Source organism: Microcebus murinus, chromosome 6 (assembly GCF_040939455.1).
Source record: "Microcebus murinus isolate Inina chromosome 6, M.murinus_Inina_mat1.0, whole genome shotgun sequence".
Lineage (NCBI taxonomy): Eukaryota > Metazoa > Chordata > Mammalia > Primates > Cheirogaleidae > Microcebus > Microcebus murinus.
In genome coordinates, this window is record NC_134109.1 from 112,540,086 (window position 1) to 112,557,937 (window position 17,852).

The window sequence follows — 17,852 nt, forward strand, 5'->3', positions numbered from 1 at the left end:
CCCTCCCGTGCAGTCTCTTGCCATGCTCAACAGCAAGCCCCTGGCCCCATGCATACATCGAGCAAGGCAGGGCAATAGCTGCCTACCCTTTTGACAGGTCAGGAAGTTGAGATGAGAAGGGTATGCGGTCACCTAGGAAGTGGGTGATAGGGCCTTGAACTAGGACTCCTGTCCAGCCTGCTGCCTCCCATGGCTTTCTCTTTAGAACGGGTCTCCCCTGAAAGGGAGCAAGAGCTTGGGGGCTGGGTCCTCTGCTGGTGGGAGGGTGCAGGGGTGGCTCAGGGCCATGACATCTTGCACACTCAAGTCATGGTGGGGAGTACAGGTTTAGGCTGCCTCGGGGTGAGGCTGGGCCAGGTCGGAGGCAGTAGTCATGGAGCAGGAGCTCAGAAGTGTCTCTCAAGCAAGTTGGGTCTTTTCCGGAGCATTGATGATGCCTCCTGATTCCTTAAAGGCCCACTCCTGCCTGGCTCTGTCCCCACATGCACCATGCTGCGGTGTGGTGGCCTTGGGACACCTCTCTGTCCCAGCTTCACCCAACAGCTTGCAAGGTCCTCCAGGGCTCCCTGCATCCCAAAGGAGGCCTTTGGGATTGACTTGCTGGCTTGACTGTGCTTCTGAAGGTGCCGCCTGGCTTCCGGCTCCCCTTCTGTGCCTGAGGACAGGACAAATGGTCTCCCGCCCTCTAGGACTGTGGGACCTGGATGCCCCGAGGCCCCAGAGCAGGCATCTTCTCTCATCTTTAGTGGAGAAGTCTCCTTTAGACTGAAAGATAAGAGCAAGCTTGGGCCAGTGGATCCTAACAGGGCCATATCAGACTCCCTGGGGCAGGCCCAGGCTGTAGCCCAGACCATTGAGGCAGAGTCTCTTGGAGGGTGTCCCCAAATCAGAGTAAGTGACGCTATGAGCAGCCCAGGCCAAGGACTTCTGGCTCACGGTAAAATAAAAAGAAACCCTGGGAAGACCTCAGATCGCCCACGCACAAAGGTCTCTTGACAGCGTTTAACCTGCGGGGTAGTGCAGGGCAGTGGCTGGACACACAGGCTCTGGGGCTGGGCTGCCAGAGCTCACAGAGTAGCCTGGAGCAGGATGGTGATGGCAACAGTGGCCACCTCCAGGGGCTGTTATGAGGGTAATTCTTGGCCCAATGCCTGGCCCCTGATGGCACCTGTATTAGCTTGCCAAGGCTACTGTAACAAAGTGCCACCCACTGCCTGGCTTCTGGCGGTTGGCAGCAATCTTTATGTTCCTTGGCCTGTGGAAGCATCGCCCAGATCTCTGCCTTGACCTTAACACAGTGTTCTCCCTGTGTGTCTTCATGCTGTCTTCTCTAGCATGTCTCTGACCAATTTTCCCTTTTAATAAGGACACTGGGCATATTGGATTAGGACCCACCCTAATGATTTCATTTTAACTTGATTACCTCTGTAAAGACCTGTCTTCAAATAAGGTCACGTTCTGAGGTGCTGAGGTTAGGACTTTGGCATATCTTTTTTGGGGGACAAAATTCATCCCATAGCAGCACCACGTAAATGCTTTTAAACTATTAGATTGTTAAAGTTTTGACTTGTAAAAGGAGAGAGGGGTTCTTTGTAAAACTTAGGGAACTGGCAGAGCGTGGAGGCACTGGCAGAGGCGTTGCCCTGATACCTTCCCGTCTCCACCTGACACGAAGAAACGGACCCAGAGTGGACAAGGAGGGTCCCAGGAGGCGGCTCCACAGCCTCGCAGCGCCAACGGCATGCAGATGCGATTCATGGGGTGCTAACTGCACGTGCGTCCCATGTCTCTCGGCAGCCTGAGAGCTGATTCTTATTGCCCCATTTTACAGGCAAGGAAGAAGCCAAGGGCCAGAGCGGTGGAGTATGGCTTACTCAAGGTCCCATCCCTTGCAAGGGCAGCAGAGAGACTCAAGCTCAGACCCTTTGTGCTGCAGGTCCTCATGGGGAACCCTAGGAACCATTTGTGAGCGAGACCAAGCGGGCCACATCTCTCTACAGGGCATGATTTGAAGAGAGCTTACGAAGTGCCAGGGCCTGCTCTGAACACCCCAGTATGGCAGCTGGGCCATAGCATGCCCTCCTCCTTGGGGAGGGGTCAGGGTGCCCTGTGAGGACAAGAAGGAAATGGATAGCTGTGCCCAGCTCCTTACAGCCCTTGGAGCCCAGACCCACTGTGGGCGGGTGATGGAGGGAGGCCCCTCAGCCCCACTGGAGTCTGGGCAGGGAAATGGGCCCTCAGGCAGGGCTGGCTTTGCGGGGCACAGCCCGGGATTCACTTCACACAGGGCACAAGCTTCGTTTAATGCTCTACTGTCATGTCTTGAAATTCTTAACGACTTCGGGACGGCGCCCACCGGCTGTGACACCTCGCCCACAGCCGCACTCGCAGTCCACATGGTAGTCTGTGCTGTGCACGGACGACGGATCCGTCTTGCTCTCGTGTGATGAGGAAAGCTTTAAAGCACTGAAAGCTTGTTTTACTTTACAGGCAGCTTTACTTGTAAATCAGAATAGGTAACATATACATATATGTTTTCATTACGTTATTTTTAAATGTTCGCAATTTTATTTTGATAAATGAAAAATTAGAAAAGTCATATCACGGCTGTTGGGTAAAGTTGACGCTTGGCTGTGCGCCTTCCTATCATGGCTGTGGGCTAAAGTCTCTGTGCGTGTTCATCTGTGGCTGTCGACTATAGTTGACGCTGGTACCAAAGTGGTTAAAAAGGTTTGAACAAGGGACCGCACATTTGCATTTTGCACTTGGCTGGTTGGTTCCAGACCCTTGGAGGGTTTCTCTAATCATTGTGAGTGCACCCTCTTTTATGCCGTTTTAGGGTTACTTTGAAAGCCTTCTTTTTCACGGGCACTTGGGCCCACTTTGTTTTACTGTGAAGGGTGTATCAAATGGGCTCACTTTACCGCCAACGGGCTTGTCTCGCCTCCTTTTGAACCCTGTGTTTTCAGGATCTCTCCTTCTGAATGTCTCCATTCTGTCTGGGTCAGACAAATGCTTGAGACTGTGAGAGGACACATGGGAGCAGATTATGCTGCCTAAAATGAGTTGTTCAGGGAGACCAAGGAGAAGAGAGCCTGAGCTGTCCTCAGTGCCTCTTCCTCCCTGTCTCTGCTGGCCTCAGTAGGGATGTCCCGCTACTGGCCTGCCCAGGCACCCTAGCACTTGGTGTGGGCCAGATTTACTCAGGTCTGGAGGCTTCACAGACCCCCAGTGGCTTCAGAGGCACATGGGTCGTTGAATCAGTTCCCGAGCCTTGCTTCCTAAGCCCCAGCCAATAGCTGCCCCAGGTTCCCCCAGGTCAGCTTCATCCTGAGGCCTTGACAGGCTAAGATTTTCATGACAGCCAAGCTGGCAGGGGCCTGAGCTGCCCAGTTCCTAGTAGTTATCCCTTCTCCTCAGCCTCCCTTGAGGGAGTCAGACAGTCCTCGACATTCTTGCTCATGTCAGAATCCAGGCTGGGGAGGGCTGGAGAACTTAAAAGCCCCCAGTAGATTTTGCCAGGCCCCTCAGGGAGGTCCCTTGCATAGGTTGTTGATCTAATTCAAATGCCATCCCCATCCCCATTTTTCAGCTAAAGAAACTAAGGCCCAGAGCTAGGAAATGGTCACCATTTTAAATAATGGTGACCATTTTAAATAAAATTTGTATTATGAAAGTTTTCAAAACAAACAAAAATAGGATCCCCATATATCTATCATCAGTTTCAATAACTATAATATGTTTTCATCACACTTGCTTCTTCTATTCACTTTTTTGCTAAAGTATTTGAAGGTAAATCTCTGACATCATGTCATTTCATTCCCTGAATACTTCAATGTGCATCTCTAAAACATGCTAAATCTTTCTCAAATAATCCCTGTAACTATGTTATATCTAGCACAAGTAAAAGAATTCTTCCATATCATCTAGTACACATATAATGTCATTTTCCCAATTTTTTAATTGTAGTAAAATACACATAACATAAATTTACCATTTAACCTTTTCTCTTTTTTTTTTTTGAGACAGAGTCTCTCTCTGTCATCTGGGCTAGAGTGCAGTGGCGCCATCATAGCTCACAGCAGCCTCAAACTCCTGGGCTCAAGCAATCCTCCTGTGTCAGCCTCCTAAGTAGCTGTGACCACAATGCCAGGCTAATTTTTTTGTATATATATATATTTTTTGTAGAGATGGGGCCTCACTTTTGCTCAGAATGGTCTTGAACTCCTGGCCTCAAGCAATCTTTCTGCCTTGGCTTCCCAGAATGTTAGGGTTATAGGCATGGGCCACTGAGCCCAGCCATGGAACCATTTTTAAGTGCACGGAGGTGTTACGTGCATTCACGTTGTTGTGCAACCATTACCACCATCCATCCAGAACTCTTTTCATCTTGCATAACTGAAACTTTGTATTCATTAAACAATAACTCCTCATTCCCTCCTGGCAACCACCATTCTCCTGTCTATCTCGATGGCCACAATGTCATTGTATGGTTGGTTTATTTGAATCAAGATCTAAACCAGGCCCACATGTTGCATGTGACTAGTGTCTCTTAAGTGTCTTCTAATTCAGAACAAAGCCCTGCCATAGAACAGAGTGGTTCCTGAATTAGTATCACCTCGGAACTTGTCAGACATGCAAATTCTCAAGCCCCACCCCGGTGCTACTGAATCAGAACCTCAGAGTGGGGCCAGCGCCCGTGTCTGACAGGCCCTCTGGTGATTCTGGCGCGCTTCCAAGTGTGAGAGCCTCTGCCACAGACACTCTGCAGAAACCGCGCTAGTTGTCTTGAATAAGTTGCCGGATTCTGGCCGGGCGCGGTGGCTCACGCCTGTAATCCTAGCTCTCTGGGAGGCCGAGCCGGGCGGATTGTTTGAGTTCAGGAGTTCGAAACCAACCTGAGCAAGAGCGAGACCCCGTCTCTACTATAAATAGAAAAATTAATTGGCCAACTAATATATATAGAAAAAATTAGCCGGGCATGGTGGCGCATGCCTGTAGTCCCAGCTACTCGGGAGGCTGAGGCAGGAGGATTGCTTGAGCCCAGGAGTTTGAGGTTGCTGTGAGCTAGGCTGATGCCATGGCACTCACTCTAGCCTGGGCAACAAAGCGAGACTCTGCCTCAAAAAAAAAAAAAAAAAAAAAAAAAAAAAAAAAAAAAAAGTTGCCGGATTCTGTATTTGTCTAACTGCTTTCTCTTGCTGTTGTTGAACTTACTTGTCCCTCTAAACTCTGTATTTCCTGTTAGATCTAAAGGCTTGATGCATTTCAGATTAAATCTTTTTGGGCATGAACACTTCATACGTGGTCCTGTGTACTTCGTAGTGCACTGCTTTAAGAGGCTCGTGATGTCAGGTGTACCCACTCTCTGTGATGATGGTAGTCATCAGTGGATTCAGGTGGTGATCACCTGCTCCTCCATTGAGAAGTTCCACATCAACCTTTCTCCTAATGGTTTTAGCATCCATTGATGATCTTTGTCCGAATTATTTATTTTTTGAGGGGTGGAAAAAGGTTGATTTTATAATTCATTGGCTAGAATTCTTCTCCAAAGGAAGATATTTCCCTCATGATCTGGGGCTCTTTGGTACCTGTTTGTACAGAGCAGGTGTGATAGACAGAATAATGGTCAATTTCAGCGAATGTTCGATGTATATTCGAAAGAATGTATATTCTGCAGTTGTTGGGCAGAATGTTTTATAAACATTAATTATGTCAAGTTTGTTGGTAGTGTTATAATGCTGTTTAAATCTTCTATATCCCTACTGATTTTCTGTTTACTTGTTTTATCAAATACTGAAAAAAAGGAGTGTTAAAATCTCCAATTACTATTGTGGACTTATCTATTTTTTTCTTTCAGTTCTCTGTTTTTGCTTCATGTATTTTGGATCCCTGTTATCAAGCATATGCATATTTAGATTATTGTGTTCTCTTGATAAATTAATCCTTTGTCATTAAGAAATGTCCCTCCTTATTCCTAGTAATAGTTATTGCTCCAAGTCTACTTTGCCTCAAATTAATATAGCCACTCCAGATTTCTTATGAGTAATGTTTGCATGTATATATTTTTGTATTTTCTTACTTTTAACCTGTGTCTTTAAAGTGAGTTTCTTATAGACAGCATATATCTGGGTCTTTCCCTTTTATCCAATAAGACAAAACTGTCTATAAATCCACCATTTGACTCAATTTGTTTCTGATTTGTCCCATCTGTTCTGTCTCATTCCTTTCTTTCCTTCTTGACTTCTTTTGGGTTGAGTTTTGTTTTGATATTGTGTTTGATCTCCACAGGCTTATTAGCTATCCTTTGTTACTGTATCAGTGTTTGCCTTAGACTTTACTGTTTGCATCTTTAACTTATCACAATCTCTCTCAAATATTAGACCACTTCATATGTAATGTGGAGCCATATAGCAGTGCATGTCCACACCCCTCACATCCTTTGTGCTATTGTCCGTTTTACTTCTATACAGGCTATAAACCCTATATACATTGTTATTATTCTTGGTTTAAACAGTCAAGTATCTTTCAAAGGAATTTTAAAAGAAGGAAAGAATGCCTTTCATATTTACCCACATTTTTGCCATTTCTAACACTCTAACATTCTAACCTTCTTTTATGTATATCCAAGTTTTTTATTTTGTTTTGTTTGTTACTGTTTTTATTTTTTAGAGACAGGGTCTCACTCTGTTGCCCAAGCTGGAGTGCAATGGGGTGATCATAGCTCAGGACAACCTTGAACTCCTGGGCTCAAGCAATCCTCTTGCCTCAGCCTCCCAGGTAACTGAGACTACAGGTGTGCACCACTATGCCCAGCTTATTTATTTTTTTTATTTTTTGTAGAGATGGGGTCTCAATATGTTGCTTAGGCTGGTCTTGAAGTCTTGGCCTCCCTCCTTGGTGATCCTCCCTCCTTGGCCTTCCAAAGTGCTGGGATTACAGGAATGAGCCACCATACCCGGCCTGTTTGTAGAGACAGGGTCTTGTTCTATTACCCAGGCCGGAGTGCAGTGGCAAGTTCATAGCTCATTTCATCCTTAACTTCTTGGGCTTAGGCAATGCTCCTGTCTCAGCCTCCTGAAAAAATAAAAAATAAATTAGCTGAGCATGGTGGCATATTCCTGTAGTCTCAGCTACTTGGGAGGCTGAGTAGTTCTTCAGCTGGGACTACAGGCATGCACCACTATGCCCAGCTAATTTTCTATTTTTTGTAGAGATGTGTTCTTGCTATTTTGCCAAGACTGGTCTTGAACTCCTGGCCTGAAGCAATCCTCCTGCCTTGGTTTCCCAGAGTGCTAGGATTACAGGCGTGAGCCACTGCACCCAGCTTAGATCCAAGTTTTTATATGGCATCATCTTCCTTCTGCCTTAAGAACTTTCTTCAACATTTCTTGTAGTGCAGGTCTGATGGTAACACATTCTCTCAGCTTCTCTTTGTCTGAAAAAGGGTTTATTTTTATGTTCATTTTTAAAAAGGTATTTCAGCTGGTTTAGAGTTCTGGGTTCACAGGGTTTGTTTTTTTGTTCTTTCAGCACTTCAAAGATTTCATTCCAATGTTTTCCATGTGCATGGTTTCTGACAAGAAATCTGTGATTTCTTATCTTTGTTTCTCCCCACATAGTGTATCTTGTTTCTCTGGCTGCTTTTAAGATTTTTTCTTTATCACTGCTTTTCAGCAATTTGGTTCTGTTGTGTCTTGGGGTAGTTTTCTTTGTGTGTATCCTGCTTAGAATTTACTGAGATTCTTGAATTTGTGGATTTATAGTTTTAATCCACCAATTTAAATTTGGAAATTCTTCAGACATGTTTTTCAATTTTTAAGCCAATTATATATATATTAGGTTTCTTCCTTTTTCTTTTCTTTTCCTTCCTTTCTTTCTTTCTTTCTTTCTTTCTTTCTTTCTTTCTTTCTTTCTTTCTTTCTTTCTTTCTTTCTTTCTTTCTTTCTCCTTCCTTCCTTCCTTCCTTCCTTCCTTCCTTCCTTCCTTCCTTCCTTCCTTCCTTCCTTCCTTCCTTCCTTCCTTCCTTCCTTCCTTCCTTCCTTCCTTCCTTCCTTCCTTTTTATGAGACAAGAGTCTCACTATGTTGCCCAGGCTGGTCTCAGACTCCTGGCCTCAAGTGATTCTCCTACCTCAACTCCCAAGTAGCTGGGATTACAGGGGTATGCTACTGCACCCAGCTCATATTTCTTGATATTATCCCAGAGGTAATTTTTTCCAGTTTTTTTTTTTTCTTTTTTCCTCTCTGAACTTCATTTTGAGGCTTGTGTTTAAAGCTTTGGGGCATGTCTGAATAGCCTTTGCTCTAAGGCTAATTTAGCCCCACTGCTAAGTCTTGGCTCTTCTGGTCTCTGCTTAATGCCTACTGAGGTGCCCTCAGGCTAGCTGAAGGACATAGGAGCAATTCCTATAGGAGCTCTTGTTAGACTTCCAGCCCCCGTCCTTGATCTTCTTGCGGCTTCATGAAGTTTCACCCTGTGCATGTGCAGATGGATATTCAGCCAAGACTCAAAAGGACCCCTAAAAGGGTTTATAGAACTCTTTCTCTATTTGTCTACATAGGTCTCTCCTCTCTAGTATTCTGTCTTACAAATTCTACCACCTCAATTTCCTTAACTCTGATCTTTGTCACCTCAATTCAGCAAGACAACTGAGACAACTGTGTTTTATATTCTCTCTCTCTCTCTCTCTCTCTCTCTCTCTCTCTCTCCCTCCCCTCCCCACCCCCGCCCCATTCCCCAGGAATTGCCTGTGGGAAGAAACCTGGGGCACTCAGAGGCTCATCTCTCAGGGATGACAGTTCTGGGCCTGTAGTCCAATATCTGAAATCAATTGTTCTACATGTTTTGTCGGTCTCCTAGTATTTACAGTGGGGGGATAAGTGTTACTTCCTTGTGGCCAGGATAGGAAGTCTCAGCAATATGTACTTTAACAAAAATCACACTGATATTTCTGATTCAAATGATACATTGTGGGCCTTTAGCTTACTTTCTTTGATTTGTTTGATTTCTTCTTGCATTTCTTTTATTTTACCTTAAAATCTTAGTTCCTAGTAATATTAACTTACTCTTGTAATATACATCAAGTAACTTTAAAATAATAGTATCAATATTAGGTGTAACAATAAGACTATTGAATGAAGTTTGGAGTTCCCTTCTGCCCCTTGAGTATATGTCACTGAGAAAGAATAATCAAAGTGCACCATTATAAAATCCCCTGATGTAACTCTTTGTATGTTTATGTAACACCAACGTGGTGTAAAGTCTAATTTATTTCTTTCAGACTTTTCAAGTTTTAAAAAAGCTTTTTTCCTATAGCTTTATTTTTCAAATGATTATAACATGTCCGTGATTCCAACATCAAAATTACATGATATACTCAAAGAATTTTTGCTTCCATCCCTTTCTTCTTACCTTTATTCCCTTTTTCTGCCTATTGATAGTCAATTTAATCAGTTTTTGATTTACCTTTCAGGGTTCCTTTTTTTTTTTTTGGCATATTATGGGGGTACAAATTTTAAGGTTTCAATAAATGCCCCTCCCCCCCACAAGTCTGAGTTTCCAGCATGACCATCCCCCAGATGGTGCACATCTCACTCATTATGTATGTATGTATATACCCACCCCCATCCCCCCTCCCCCTGCCCAATACCCTATTACTGTAGTACCTATGTGTCCACTTAGGTGCTACTCAGTTAATACCAGTTTGCTGGTGAATATGTGGTGCTTGTTTTTCCATTCTTGGGATACTTCACTTAGTAGTATGGGTTCCAGCTCTAATCAGGAAAATATAAGATGTGCTATATCACCGTTGTTTCTTAGAGCTGAATAGTACTCCATGGTATACATATACCATATTTTATTAATCCATTCTTGCATTGATGGGCACTTAGGCTGTTTCCACAGCCTTGCAATTACGAATTGTGCTGCTATAAACATTCGAGTGCAGGTGTCTTTTTTGTAGAGTGTCATTGGATCTTTTGGGTAGATGCCCAGCAATGGGATTGCTGGATCAAATGGAAGATTCACTTGTATCGCTTTAAGGTATCTCCATATTGCTTTCCACAGAGGTTGAACTAGTTTGCAGGCCCACCAGCAGTGTAGGAGTGTTCCTCTCTCTCCGCATCCACGCCAGCATTTGTTATTAGGAGACTTTTTGATAAAGGTCATTCTCACTGGAGTTAAGTGATATCTCATTGTAGTTTTGATTTGCATTTCCCTGATGATTAGAGATGATGAGCATTTTTTCATATGTTTGTTGGTCATTCTTCTGTCTTCTTTAGAAAAGTTTCTGTTCAAGTCCTTTGCCCACTTTTTAATAGGGTTATTTGATTTTTTCTTGCTGATATATGTGAGTTCTAAGTATATTCTAGTTATCAGCCCTTTATCGGATACGTAGGATGCAAAAATTTTCTCCCATTCTGTAGGTTGTCTGTTTACTTTCATGACTGTTTCTTTGGCTGTGCAGAAGCTTTTTAGTTTCATCATGTCCCATATATTTATTTTTGTTGCTGCTTTAATTGCCTTTGGGGACTTCTTCATAAACTCTTTGCCTAGGCCGATGTCTAGGAGAGTGTTTCCAACATTTTCCTCTAGAATTCTAATAGTTTCATACTAACAGTTTCAAACTAATAATTCTAATAGTTTCATTAGGTTTAAGTCTGTTATCCAGCTTGAGTTGATTTTTGTGAGAGGTGAAAGGTGTGGGTCCTGCTTTAGCCTTCTACAAGTGGCTATCCAGTTTTCCCAGCACCATTTATTGAAAAGGTATTCTTTTCCCCAGCGTATGTTTTTGTCTGCTTTGTCAAAGATTAGATGGCTATATGAGGATGGTTTTATATCAGGATTCTCACATCTGTTCCACTGGTCAATATTCCTATTTTTGTGCCAATACCAGATTGTTTTAATTACTACAGCTTTGTAGTATAGTTTGATATCTGGCATATTAATACCTCCCATTTTGTTTTTGTTGCCTAGAATTGCTCTTGATATTCGGGGTCTTCTTTGGTTCCATACAAAGCGTAAAATTATTTTTTCTATATCTGTGAAGAATGCTGATGGGATTTTAATAGGTATTGCATTGCATCTGTACATCAGTTTGGGTAGTATAGACATTTTAATGATGTTGAGTCTGCCGATCCACGAGCATGGAATGGCTTTCCATCTGTTTACATCCTCTGCTATTTCCTTCCTCAGTGTTTCATAGTGCCCACTGTAGAGGTCTTCTACCTCTTTGGTTAAGTATACTCCTAGGAACTTTAATTTCTTTGTTGCTATTGTGAAGGGTATTGAGTCTTTCATTTGGTTCTCAATTTGATTGTTGTTGGCCTATACGAATGCCTCTGATTTCTGTGTATTGATTTTGTATCTTGAGACTTTACTAAATTCATTTATCAGTTCGAGGAGTTTCTTGCTTGAATCTTTGGGGTTTTCTAAATATAATATCATATCATCAGCAAACAGTGAAAGTTTGATCTCTTCTGCCCCTATTTGGATACTTTTAATTCCACTTTCCTGTCTGATTGCTGTAGCCAGGACTTCCAGCACTATGTTGAATAGAAGTGGAGATAGCGGGCAGCCTTGTCTGGTTCCAGTTCTAAGTGGGAATGCTTTCAGTTTTTCCCCATTCAGTAAAATGTTGGCTATGGGTCTGTCATATATGGCTTGTATCATTTTTAGGTATGTCCCTTCTATGCCTATTTTCTTAAGTGTTCGTATCATGAAAGGGTGTTGAATTTTGTCAAAAGCTTTTTCTGCATCTATTGAAAGAATCATGTGGTCTTTGTTTTTGCTTCGGTTTATGTGGTGAATTGCGTTTGTAGATTTACATATGTTGAACCATCCCTGCATCCCTGGGATGAAGCCCACTTGGTCGTGATGGATTATTTTTTTGATAAGCGTCTGGATTCGGTTAGCTAAGATTTTGTTGAAAATTTTTGCATCTATATTCATTAGGGATATTGGTCTGTAGTTTTCTTTTTTTTGTTGCATCATTTCTTGGTTTTGGTATCAGAGTAATATTCGCTTCATAAAAGGTGTCGGAGAGGTTTCCAATCTTCTCGATGTTGTTGAATAGTTTCTGCAAGATAGGTACTAGTTCTTCTTTGCAAGTGTGGTAAAATTCAGGTGTGAAGCCATCTGGACCTGGACTTTTCTTTTTAGGGAGATTTTTAATTGCTGTTTCTATTTCAGCTGTTGAGATTGGTCTGTTCAGGGAATCTATTTCTTCCTGGTTGAGCCAAGGGAGGCTGTGTGTTTCTAGAAATTTGTCCATTTCCACCACATTTTCCAATTTGTGTGAATAAAAATTTTTGTAGTACTCATAAATTATATATTGTATCTCTTTGGGATCAGTTGTGATGTCTCCTTTTTTGTTCCTGATGGAGCTTATTAGAGATTTCTCTTTTCTGCTTTTTGTTAGCTTAGCCAATGGCGTGTCAATTTTGTTTATTTTTACAAAGAACCAACTTTTTGTTTTGTTAATCTCCTGAATAGCTTCCCTGATTTCAATTTCGTTTAATTCTGATTTGATCTTGTTGATTTCACTTCTTCTGCTGGTTTTGGGGCTGGTCTGTTCTTTTTTTTCCAGCTCTTTGAGTCGTTTCATCAGATTGTCTTTGTGATCTTTTGGACTTTTGGTTATAGGCATTTATGGAGATAAACTTTCCTCTCAGAACTACTTTAGCTGTGTCCCAGAGGATTTGATAACTTGTCTCTCCATTATTGTTTTCTTCATAGAATTTTTTTTATTTCCATCTTGATTTCTTCATTTATGAAGTAATCATTTAGTAGGAGGTGGTTTAATTGCCACATTTTTTTTTTTTTTTTTTGAGACAGAGTCTCGCTTTGTTGTCCAGGCTAGAGTGAGTGCCGTGGCGTCAGCCTAGCTCACAGCAACCTCAAACTCCTGGGCTCGAGTGATCCTTCTGCCTCAGCCTCCCGGGTAGCTGGGACTACAGGCATGCGCCACCATGCCCGGCTAATTTTTTTTTTTATATATATATATCAGTTGGCCAATTAATTTCTTTCTATTTATAGTAGAGACGGGGTCTCGCTCAGGCTGGTTTTGAACTCCTGACCTCGAGCAATCCGCCCGCCTCGGCCTCCCAAGAGCTAGGATTACAGGCGTGAGCCACAGCGCCTGGCCTTAATTGCCACATTTTTGTGTAGAAATGTAAGTTTCTGTTACGGTTGATTTCTACTTTTATTCTACTGTGATCTGAGAAGATACATAGTATGATTTCTATTTTTTTAAATTTGCTGAGGTTTGCTTTGTGTCCTAGGATATGGTCAATCTTAGAGAATGTCCCGTGTGCTGATGAGAAGAATGTATATTCAGTGGATTTTGGGTAGAATGTTCTGTAAGTGTCAGTCAGACCCAATTGTTCTAGAGTTTTGTTTAAGTCCATTATTTCTTTATTAATTTTCTGTTTGGAGGATCTGTCTTGTGACGTCAATGAGGTGTTGAAATCTCCGGTGATTATGGAGTTGCTATTAATCCGTTTGCTTAGCTCCAGTAAGGCTTGCTTTATGAATCTGGGTGCACCTAAGTTGGGTGCATATATATTTAAAATTATTATCTCTTCTTGTTGAACCGTACCCTTCACCATTATATAATGACCCTCTTTCTCTTTCACTACTTTTGTTGGTTTAAAAACTAAATCGTCTGAAATTAGAACTGCTACACCAGCCTTCTTTTGGCTTCTATTTGCTTGGAATATTGATCTCCACCCTTTTATTTTTAGTCTATATGCATCCTTGCAGGTTAGATGAATTTCCTGAAGACAGCATATACTTGGCCTGTATTTTCTTATCCATTCAGCCAGCCTATGTCTCTTGAGTAGAGAGTTTAAGCCATTCACATTTTTTGAGAGAACTGATAGGTAAGGTAGATTACTGTTCATTCTGTTGGGTTGGATGTTGTTGCTATGATTTCTGTCTTGAGCCATTGTAATATCTGGCCCTTAATCTTTGGGTTTTGGTTGTTTTTATATATGTGGGTTATTATTATGATGTTCCATGTGTAACGCTGTTTTGAGTACTTCTTGTAGGGGTGGTCTTGTCTTGGTTAATTCTCTGAGCCTTTGCTTGTCTGAGAATGTCTTTATTTCTCCTTCATATATGAAGCTTAGTTTTGCAGGGAATAAGATTCTAGGCTGGGCATTGTTTTGTTTCAGAAGAGTGAGAATGGGGGCCCAGTCTCTCCTGGCTTGTAAAGTCTCATTAGAGAAGTCTGGTGTTATTTGAATTGGCTTTCCCTTGTATGTCACTTGCTTATTTCGTCTTACAGCTCTTAGAAGGGCCTCTTTAGTTGATATTTTGGTCAGTCTGATGACTGCATGTCATGACATCTTCTTGTTTGCATTGAATCTCCCAGGGGTCCTCTGAACTTCTTGAATTTGTATATTAAGATTTTGAGCAAGGCCTGGGAAATTTTCCTCTATTATATCTTCAAATAGCTTTCCAACCCATGAGTGTTGTCTTCTTCCTCTTCTGGTATCCCTATGACTCTCACATTAGGTTTCTTCACATAATCACACATCTCTTGTAGGCTTTGCTCTTTTCTCTTGTTTCTCTGCTCTATGTCTGTGACTGATTTATTTAATTGGAGGGTGTTATCTTCAATCTCTGAGATTCTTTCTTCTGTTTGACCTACCCTGTTCTTGAGACTTTCCACTGTATTTTGTAGTTCCCTGAATTGATTCTTCATTTCCAGGAGTTTGGTTAAACTTTTCTTCATTGTGTCTATTTCTTTAGTGAACTTTTTTTCCAGATCCTGGAGCCTTTTTGTGGTTTCTTTGTGTTGGTTATTGAGTTGTTCTTGCAGGTTGGTGAGTGTTCTTATGATCCCCATACGAAATTCCTCTTCTGTCATTTTGGTTGCCTGATTTTGGTTGGTGTTCATTTCTAGTGGGCTGGTGCTCCTCTTTGTGTGTTTTCCATTTGGGTCTTCATATTTCCTGAGTTCCTTAGCTGATTTCTTCCCATGTCGATCAGTTGTTGTTTCTTTTCTTTAGGTTTTTGTTTGGGTATTTACATGCCTTGTTTTGTTTCTGAGCCAGTAGGTGGTGTCTGTGGTTGAGATTTGACCACTCCTTGTATAATGAGTCAGTAGGTGTCGTAAAAAGGGTGTGCAGGATGCTCTCCCTGTCAGTAGGTGGTGCTTGCTTGGAGGAACAGGCTAGGCTGTTGTTTTTGTGTCCTGTTATCAGCTCTTGTTCCTGCAGAGAAAACTCTAGTGCCTTAGGTGGTGGGTGGGGCCCTGGGACTTCGAGGTGTGTCCTTTTCTCCCCTTCAGTGAGGGCTGGTCTAGGAGAGAGTCTGGGCGGAGCTGGGCTGGGTAGGCCTGCCCTCAGGCACCACCAATGTTGTTAGCAGGGGTCAAAGTTCTGTTCTCTGCTTCCAGGCAAAGCTGACAGGGAGGGGCTGGAATGGTCCGGCTCAGTCAGAGAGTCTGCGTGTGGGGGTGGGGCTGTCTGAGACCCGCAGTCTGGAGTGGGCCTGGCTTCTTTCCACCCTCCCCAACCCCGCGGCTACTCCTGGGCCTCTGCCAGCAGGCCAAACCACACGCCACCAGGCCTCCCCTGGCTGTGCTGCCGGCAGGGAGGTTCCCTGTTTAGGAACGCCACCTGTGCCTAGCGCATGGCCTCCCTTTGGGGGGAGAGTTGCCCTCTAGGACGCTGATCTGCCCCTGAAGGCACACACACCTCAGTAGGCTGTTCACAAATATTCCTTCTGTGCCCCGGGCAATGCGAGACCTTGGTGCACGGGATGTGGTCTGCAGGTTTGACCTCTGGGTCCCAGAGTTGAAACTATGTCCCCACCAGGGAGAGCAGTGCCAGTCCCAATTCACCCACAGGGAACCCACGCTGGATCTATGTCTCTCAACCTCAGGGTCTTCCCCGTTCTCCTGGGATCACCGTGCCAACAGCACCGGGGAGGGCTAGAGAGCTCACAGTCTGAGTTCCCCTTAGGGAACTCTAGGGCCCCAAAAGGGAAGGTCCCGTTCCCTGTAGGTGCCTCTCGCTGGTGGCTGTATTGCCTCTCTGGGCAGCCAGGGGCAGGGTTGGGGGAGGGGAGAAGGAGGCAATATGGCGTCTGCCGCGTGGCTCAGGTCTGTGCACATGGAGGTGCCCTGAGGGAGTTGGGAGCCTGGTGCCGCGTCCACTACTGGCTTACCGCTCACTGGCAACGGCCGTCACTGGGCTGGTGTCCGCAGGTCTCTCCACCCGCTGGGGAGCCCACCAGCAGTCCAGGATGCAGGGGAGGGGAAACGGCATATCCACCTACACTTCCCGCTGGTCTCCGGGCTGCTCCGGGGGTCCCAGCTTCCCTTTCTCCTCCGTGACCTCCTCCTGTGGAGTCTCCCGTGGTCTCAGGTACTCCTCCTTCTGACCCTCATCCGATGTAGGCTCGTCTTCTTGCTTCTTTCTTGTAATTTCTGCTAGAATCTGTCTTTTCTGCAGGGACACTCTGTCTGGCGGTGTTTCTCATCCGCCATCTTCTGGACGTGCCCCAGTGTTCCTTTTTGTAAATATAAATAAATGCATGTTTGCATATATACACATGTATTTATATTTATTCACATTGTGAATATTTTTTACTCAAAGATAGCATATTATATGTATATTGTACACATTCCTTTTTTCCCTTAATACTATGTTCTAGAAACCACTCACTCTATGTCAGTATGTAGACCTCTGTCCCTCTCATCTACAGTGACATAGTACTACTCCACTGTGTGGCTGGATCATAGTTTGTTTGGCCAAGCCCCAGGTCATTTGGTGGTTTTCTTTTAGTAGGAAGTTGTTCCCTGCCACTTTCCTAGCCCCACTTCTGCTGCACCCATGTTCTCATGAAGGGTGGCTAATTGTCCTGCTAAGGTCAAAGGTCAGAGATGCAGAATCCAGAGACCTTTGCCACAAAGGGCCTGCCAAGCAGCCTAACACCAGGAGATGGGGTTCTTTTCAGGGTTTCTTCTTGCTGAAACTGATTCATTTTCCCCATCAATGCAGATCTGGAAACATTTGCCACATCTAAAGGCAGTAGTGATATATAAAGAACCTCCTCCACAGAAGATGGCCAATGTGTACACGGTATGGTCAGTGGGGCCCTGGGAGCCCTGCAGGGCTTGTCTGGGCCCTCCCTGCTGACCTGATGTCCCACTCTGCCCCACCTGGCCACAGATGGAGGAATTCATGGAGCTGGGGAATGAAGTGCCCGAGGAGGCCCTGGATGTCATCATCAATGCCCAGCAGCCTAACCAGTGCTGCGCACTGGTCTACACGTCAGGCACCACTGGAACCCCCAAGGGCGTGATGCTGAGTCAAGACAACGTAGGACAGATGCCCAGGGCCGGGGTGGCTGTGGGTGGATTTGGGCCGTGGCCCTAACTGAACAGCCCCTGGAGAAGTTCCTCTGGCAAGTATAGCTCAGGGAGCTGGGATAAGCAGAACAGCCCCTCGGTCTGTGGTCAAGATTGAGCCAGCGAAGGGGGGGAAGGAGAGAGGAGGCCCGTCCTGGGGATTTCCCAGAGATGCCAGGAAGGGTACTCACTCTGGGGGTCCCCAAAGAAGAAGCCCTAAGTACGACAGTTGTGAGTACTGCCGTGGCTGTCTCGTGGACACTGCTGGGGCCCATCTACCTGTCCTCCAGATCACGTGGACAGCAAGGTACGGCAGCCAGGCCGGTGACATCCAGCCAGCAGAAGTCCAGCAGGAGGTGGTGGTCAGCTACCTGCCCCTCAGCCACATTGCCGCTCAGATCTATGACTTGTGGACAGGCATCCAGTGGGGAGCCCAGGTCTGCTTTGCTGAGCCTGACGCTCTGAAGGTCTGTCTGCCTCTCTACCGG

The 17,852-nt window shown here is 44.4% G+C and overlaps 1 protein-coding gene across 2 annotated transcripts in view; it reads left to right on the forward strand.

The window, feature by feature from the left end:
• The window catches only part of ACSBG1 (acyl-CoA synthetase bubblegum family member 1), a 61,023-nt gene that overhangs the window by 33,637 nt on the left and 9,534 nt on the right, over window positions 1–17,852 (forward strand). For both annotated transcript variants that reach the window (XM_020286108.2, XM_020286107.2), the window contains 3 exons: window positions 17,015–17,095; window positions 17,186–17,335; window positions 17,655–17,831. In XM_020286108.2, the coding sequence (XP_020141697.1) occupies window positions 17,015–17,095; window positions 17,186–17,335; window positions 17,655–17,831 (408 nt within the window). The remainder of the gene's footprint in view (window positions 1–17,014; window positions 17,096–17,185; window positions 17,336–17,654; window positions 17,832–17,852) is intronic.